General features: G+C 49.7%; 1 protein-coding gene across 1 annotated transcript; it reads right to left on the reverse strand.

Annotated features, from left to right (window-relative positions):
* Positions 1–205: 205 nt before the first annotated feature.
* CRYBA4 (crystallin beta A4) lies at positions 206–6,918 on the reverse strand. The gene is made up of 6 exons (XM_008052057.1): positions 6,896–6,918; positions 6,253–6,303; positions 5,546–5,664; positions 3,683–3,824; positions 1,895–2,037; positions 206–534 (listed from the first exon to the last, which is right to left on the reverse strand). Exons 1-6 carry the CDS (start codon positions 6,914–6,916, stop codon positions 387–389), a joined length of 624 nt encoding a protein of 207 aa, XP_008050248.1. The 5' UTR covers positions 6,917–6,918; the 3' UTR covers positions 206–386.
* Between the last annotated feature and the right edge of the window lie 651 nt (positions 6,919–7,569).

Raw genomic sequence — 7,569 nt, forward strand, 5'->3', positions numbered from 1 at the left:
AGAGGGGAGGCCTAAAACTAACGACCTGAAAATCTACCTTAAAAAGCTAGCAAAACTAAGAACAAAGTAGACACAAGGCAAATAGAAGAAAGAAAAAACTAAGGTTAAGAGTAAGCATCAGCGAAATAAGACACAAACGGTAAAGAAAATTAACAAAGCTAAAAATTGGTTCTTTGAAAAGGTTAATAAAATTGAAAAGCACAGGTAATACTGGACCTTCTTTTTTTTATTACTTTGAGTTTTTTGTGCTGACTGTGCATGGCCTGGCTCACATGGATGCTGGGTTCACAGGGGTTACAGGGGAAGGCAGAGAGAGCACGTGACAGCCTCCAGCGTGCCTCCACGGCGGACAAGCACGCATGCGCTCCTCCGTGCCGGGCCCCCGCTCACTGCTGGATCCTGCGGATGCTCTGCACTTGGAAGGTCTGGGCGTGGGTGCCCCACTCCCGGAAATGCTTGTAGTCGCCCGAGTGGTGATCGCACTCCAGCACATACTGAAAACCTCGGTAGCCAGGAAACTGGGAGCAGACCCAGCTGGAAAAGCGAAGAGGCAGACAGTTAACCCGACAGAAGCACCTACATGGTAATCAAGACGAGGGCAAATGGATCCATGCTGCAAACACATTCCAGCCATTGGGGTCTTCCTTCCGTGCCCAGAATATGCCATGCCCTCTCCCCTATCTCTGGGTCTTTGATCATGTGGTTCCCTTTGCCTTTCTTTGGCTAGCCGAGTTGTATCTGTCCCTCAGGGCTCAGCTCAACCATCACTTCATTAGGACAGTGTGACTCATTCTCCCAAATGAGTCCACCGTCCCTTATTGTACCTTTGTAGTGCTCATGCAACTCGATAATTTTCAAATCATTTATAAAATGTCAGCCTCCCCTGTCAGTAGGTAAACTCCTGGATGCAGGAACGTGTGTGTCTTAGTCATCGTTATCCCTGGTGCCTAACACAATGCCTGGCACAGAGGACGGGTTCTGTAAATATTTGATGAACAAATGAAGGAATGGGAAGTCTTATTCTTTCCCCCTCTTTCCTTACCCAGAAGCACTTCCAAGAAAAAGGCTAATGTTTCAATTCATGGATACCTGCATTGTTAGGGACAAGGATTGGGCTCTGGCGATCTTTCGCCTCAGCCTTCCAAGTAGCAGGAACTACAGACACATGCTACCATGCCCGGCTAATTTTTGATTTACTGTAGAAACGAGGTCTCGCCAAGTTTCCCGAACCCGTGGGCTCAGGCAATCCACTCGCCTGGGATGACAGGCTGACCCATCTGTCTCTTTATAGTTGGGCATCTATTCTCCCCTCTTCTGGTCCTAGACCTTGTAGCCCCTCCCCCTTTCAGTCAAGATGGGAAAATGGGGCAGACACTAACAATGAGCATGTGACCAGGCCTAGCCAAGCAGAGCACCTCATTCTGTGACCATGGTGATTAGTTCAGAGTTGAGCACATGCCCCAAGTTGGACCAATGAGCACCTTTCCTGGAAACTCCAATGGAATCGTGCGGAAAAAAGCACTCTGTCCCTGGGGCTGGAACGTAGACGACGCTTCCCTCTTGGTTGTAATTTAGGAAGGGTCATCTAAGATATAGCCACAAGGAGGCAGGCAGAGCAAGAGGAAGAGAAAGATCCTTGCTGTAGCCTCTGGATCCAGCTGTGCCTGAAGCTAATTACAGGGACCAATAAATATCCTTTGGGGTGAAGCCAGTTTGATCTAGGTTTCTGTTACTTGCAATCTCACAATTTCTTCCTGATACCTCCCTGTACCTCAGCGTTTTCTTCTGAAATGTGAGCGTCAGAGCACAAAAGTCACAGTTTTCACAGCAGGTATCCCTGGCCCTCGCAGTATCCACTCTTCTCCCTGCCAGGCAGAGCCTTGGATACACTTACGCCCCAGAGTGGACATGGAAGGAGCCCACTTCATTGCCTTCCCAGCCCATGGCCTGGAGAGAGGGATAGTCATCGCTCAGCTCTCCTTTCTTGCCCAGGAAGTTTTCTTGCTCGAAGATGGTCAGCCTCGAGTCACGGTGGTTCTAAAGACACAGGGAACAGGGTCAAGTGCCCAGTTGGAAACCCAGGAACCTCTGCTGGCCCTCACCCCCTTAGCCTTGTCTCCCAAACCAGCCTTCCTTGCAAACCATTTGGAAGGGTAATGAGGCAACAGGTGTCAGAAACCTTTCAAAAGACATACAGTTTGCTGGTACACAAATCCCCTTTCCCAAAATTTACACAAAGACAACAATCATGGAGCAAAGATTTCATCATTAACAATTAAAAAACAACCAAACAAAACCACAATCTGAATGTCCAATAATGGGGCATCAGTGATAAACTGGTGTGTTGCACTGTGGTTAAGAAGGGTGTAGAGATCTGAGTTATCTGCCACCTACCAGCTGACTCAGCTTAGACATGTCACAGTCTTTCTTTCTTTCTTTTTTAGTTCAGAGTCTCATTCTGTCATCTGGGCTGGAATGCAGTGGCCGCTCATAGTTACCCCAGACTTGACTTGCTGGGCTCAGGCGATCCTTCCACCTCAGCCTTCCAAGTAGCAGGAACTACAGGCACACAAGCGTGTGCCACCATGCCCAGCTAATTTTTTGACCACAACCAGCTAATTTTTTAATGTATTGTAGAGATGAGGTCTTGCCAAGTTACCCAGACTGATCTCAAGCCCCTGGGCCCTGGTTATCCTCTCACCTCCACCTCCCAAAGTGCTGGGATTACAGGTGTGAGCCATCACGTCCAGTCTACACACCGTTTCTTTTGAGTTTCATATCAGCACTCAAAAAGTCTTAGATTTCTTCAGATTTTTTGCTTAGGAATGCTCAACGGGTAAACATACAAATATTGCAAAATTTTTTTAAAAACTTAAATCCAAAGTGCTTTGGATTCCAAGTATTTAAGGTATGTGACACTCAACCCATAATCTGTGGACAGCAAACAAGACCAGAGGAAATCTGGTGGGCTTCCGTCTCAGAGGTGTGGTTCTGCGTGACTTTTGTTTTCTTATTCTACCATATTCTTTCTGACTTTGAATAATAAATATGGTGCCTTATGTTATTTCAAATCAGCAAAGTTTGTTTTTAAAGAAAAAAACTTTCTGAACCCCAGTTTTTTCATCTGTAACACAGAACAAGAACGCTCACTCCCACCCAGATTCCATAAACAGTGGTAAAATATACAATCAGGAGCACTGATAATTAAGAGCAAAGAAATGGAACCCTTCCATTGGCCCTGACATCCCCAGTACCCAGCTTCTTCCAGGGTCTCCCAGTCCCGAAGAAGGACACAAAACTCGCTTGCGGGGGCTCCTCTCATAACCAAGTTGCCGTGGGTGGGGAGTTTATGGCCGGCTCTGGCCAGATGCTAACACTGGTACTATGGCCCCATTTCAAGATGAATAAACCAAGGTTCGGAGAAGAGAAAGACTGAAGAGCCACGTCATACGGCCTGAAAAGGTGACACGAGAACTTGCACTCTGCAGCATTTGGTCCTGAACTGACCCACGAGATAAGTGGTGTGAGCCTAGCAAAGAGCAGGTGACTGGGCCTACCCAATCGGAGCACCCTGCTCCTGTGGGCATGCTGATTGGCTCAGATTCGAGCACGTGACCCCGGCTGGACCAATGAGCACCCTCCCGCCTAAAGGCTCAGGCTTTCCGGGGGTGGTGGGACTCACAGCGCAGGCCACGGGCCGGAAGGAGGTGAGCCTCTCGGCGGGGTAGGCCGTGTTGCCGCTCCAGGCATCCCAGCATGGGTACTCGCCCCGCTCCAGCACGTACTGCTGCCCCTGGAAGCCGGCATGTTCGAAGCCCACCCACCTGCGGGCAGATGGTAGAGCGTGTGGGAGGTAAGAGCCCCTCACCCTGAGCTCTAGACCGGTGGCTGTCACTCGGGGTGCTTGTGCCCCCAGGGGACATCTGGCAATGCCTGGAGATGTTTTTGGCTGGGGCCAGGCTGCGATGGACATCTAGTGGGTAGAGGTCTGGGATGCTGCTAAACATCCTACAATGCGCAGGGCCTCCTCCCCTCTTCCTCCCCGCCCCCACCTGCCATTTCCCACGCTAGAATTCAGCCCCAAGCATCGATAGCGTCGAGGTCCAGGAGCCCTGCCCTAGATCCAGCAGCCCGCTGGCTTACGTGTGTCCTTGGGAAGGGGAGCTGCCCCTGGGCGTGCCCTGACAAGCTTGCACCTGCGTGTCCATAGAGGTCACATACACAAGGCTGACCACAGTCTGACCTAAGCCTCGGTGGGATTCCTTGTGACCCTGCTGGGCCATGTGGAGACTGACAGTCTTATGAGGAGCCGCCCCAAGACCATTTGTCTCCTCCCTCACTGCTTCCACATGGTCTTTCTCATCTTCGTCTCCTGTCTGCATGAGATACGGGGCTTTCCAGCTCGCCACCCCATAGGCAACTGCAGCATGGAAGATAACTAAGGATGCCCACCATCCCTGTTGCCTTTTTATTTTGTTTTGGTCCTGTGACTGGACTCAGGAGTCTGACCATGAGGACCTTGCATTTGCTGTCTATAAGTAGAAAAATGGAAGCTATCCAGACTCACTGTCTGCTTACCGGCCAAGTCTGCCAGCCTGCTGGACATATCCTAGACAGGCCACTGTTCCCATTTGCACCCCATTCCCCACCTGCAAAAATCAGAAGCTAAAGTAGTGTTGACCACAGTGTGAGATGTGTGAAAACCACCAAGATTATTTTAAATGGCATTCACAGGCATAGCATTAAGTGAGTCCAAATCGCATGGAGAGAACATTGTTCTTCCAGGCTACTTTCCAACCTTCTGGAACCTTCTATCCAATAAGGTAGCCACTGTTTGCATGTAGCTACTTAAATTTAAACTTAAATAAATTAAGATTGAATAAAAGAAATTCAGTTCTTTAGTCTCACTAGCCACATTTCAAATCCTCCGTGGTCATATGTTACTGATGGCTCTGAATTGGAGCATGCAGATGTGAAACATTTCTATCATTTCAGAAAGGTTTACTGAAGGGTGCTATTCTAGAAAGTCTCAGTGTTACTAGTGTGTCCTGAACACCTCTCTATGTCTCACTAATCTCTCTTTTTTCCAAAAGAAGATCAAGCCTCAAGCTTAGAGTCTCAGCCAGGCAACAATATTTAACTAAGAATTAATAGCTCTTTTTTTGGTTCATTTTACTATCTTTATTTCACAGTTGCCTTCTATTTTTGGTGAGCGATATTGACTTTCAATTTATGGCTAAGAGGGGCATTTTGGATCCAACACTGGATTCTAAGGATGTGTTCCCCCCCCCCCCGCCCCTGCACCCAGGGCTGCTTTGCCTGGTAGGCAGGGTCTGTGTGAACAGTGAGTGCCCCCTACAGTTGGGCAGTACGCAACCTGCATGATCATACAGCAGTCCTGTGCATTCCTCAGCACTTCAGGAGGGCACACCAAGACAATAAGAGCCTGGGAAAATAAGTCCTAGAACATCTACAAGTCCCGGCACCCCACTCTAGCTCCCTTCTCATCCACCCCCCACCCCGATTCAGTATCCTCTGGACTCACGCTCCGCTCAGCACTTTCAAAGATCGCACAGTCTCAAAGCCAAGTTCCAGCACGCTGGGGCACTCAGCCGTGAACTCATGCCGCCGGCCCTGGAAGCCCTCCTCGTCCCACACCACCATCTGTTCCAGAAAAATAAGGTGGAGATCCACATTAGATTCCCCTGGGGTTGAGGGCTCACCCCAGGATGCAGCAGGTAAGTTAGGGATTGCAAACTCAGATGCCTCCAGGGCCAGGCAGGTGAGAGATGAGGGCTGTGGGGAATTGGAAGGCACAGGCCTCAGGTAAGTGGGCAATCTCTGCTCAGTGCCACCAGCAGGTGCCAAGTGGGAATGCGAGCCAGATCTTCTGATTTCTCAAGACAGTCCCTAAATCTGGACTTTTATGTGCATTCTCCAGGTTTTTAAAGACTGATGACAAATTCAAAAGTTTTAAAGCACAAACGCACACACACAGTCAATGAAATCATGCTGGAGGACTATGTGCAATCTCTGCCAGAGAATGTAACAATTCAAGTTTGGGAACCAGAAGACCCAAGTTCAAAGTATGACTTTGGGCAAGCCTCTTCCCTGTTCTGAGCTTTGATGAAATGGGCATTCATGACCGTCTCCTCCTTGGATTCATTGCAGGAAGGGTTAGGGGGTTCACTGGACTTGGGCTTGGCCTGCACCCCCCCTCCCTGGACAACCCCTCACCATGCCTCTTCCTACCTTCCAGTGTCCTGCTGACTTGGTGCATTGCAGGGTCATGCTGTCCCCTTCCTACAGAGGAGAAGAACATAATAATCTTCTGCCTGACTCTGCTCTGCTTCTTGATGCTGAAGGCTGGTTTAGGCCAGGTCAGGATCCAGATGGGGTCCAGGTGTGACTGGGCTAGGAGCAAAGTGTGACTTTGGCCTGTCCCACTCCTATCCTTCCCATCTAAGACCAATACCACCTTCCAGCCTGTCCCTACCCCAGACTCACCCATGTTGGACCCATTGCCTCTGAACCCAGCTCTGTATCCTTTTATCTCCTCACTATGGGACAATTTCTGTGGCTGCCAATGGGTGGTTGCATCACCCCAGCTGTGCCAAAGTCCTCAGCCTAAGAGAGCCCTTCCAAAGACAACATCTAACCCAGAGGTGGCTCTAGTGATAGACATTTAGGCAACAGGACTGCAGGGGTAATTTTGTTTGTAAATGAGGAAAGCAGACATTGGTCTTGATGGTTGAGGCCCATCCTTGGGTAGGATGAGGTTGGCATTCAAGGTGAGACACGGTGACGTCCCCAGGACTGGAGACCTGGGCTCCCTGCCTCTGAGGATGCACTCTTAGAGCTCTGATCCCACCCCTTCCCCAAACCTGGGACTTACCGAGATTGGCCCAGAGAACATGTCAGACCTGAGACCAGCCGAGGTCAGGCTCTTATAGGCAGAGAGGGGAGAGGGGCCCCCGGGAGACAAAGCTCCAACTCAGCAAGTGAGCAGCAGAAACAAAAGCCAGCCCTGGCTGGAGCGCCAGTGGCGAAATGTCAGCAGCTCTGGCTTTAGCTAGGAGGGTGCAGGTCAGGCTGCCTTCCCAAGGGATCATCCATGAAGAAGGCAACAGGTTCAAGGTCATCTGATGAGGCCATCAGCTCCATGGGGCTCCTTACTAGAGCAGGAAGGTGAGCACTGCATGAGGAGTCCAAAAGCATTCTTTCTAGCTATGTCATCTTGGACAAGTCATTTCCCCCCAGTTTCTCCCTGTAAAATGGAACAGGTACACACTATATCACAGGGTTATCATGAAGTTATGTAACATGCATGATACACAGTAAACATTCAACAAATGCCCATGCCTTTCCCCTCTCATCCCCCTTTCTCTTCCAGCCAGATCAGTCAGGATAAACTGCCTGTTGGTGGTGACATTTGAACCAGACTCTGAAGGGTGAAGATGATTTGTAGAGTGAGATGGAAGGAGGAGGCATTCTAAGCAAAAGTGCAAAGATGGGAACTTGGGGCACATGGACAAGAAAGGGCTGGAGCTTAGGGGATGTGAAGGGGAG

Source organism: Carlito syrichta, unplaced genomic scaffold (assembly GCF_000164805.1).
Source record: "Carlito syrichta isolate Samal-C Ts95f unplaced genomic scaffold, Tarsius_syrichta-2.0.1 Scaffold254631, whole genome shotgun sequence".
NCBI lineage: Eukaryota > Metazoa > Chordata > Mammalia > Primates > Tarsiidae > Carlito > Carlito syrichta.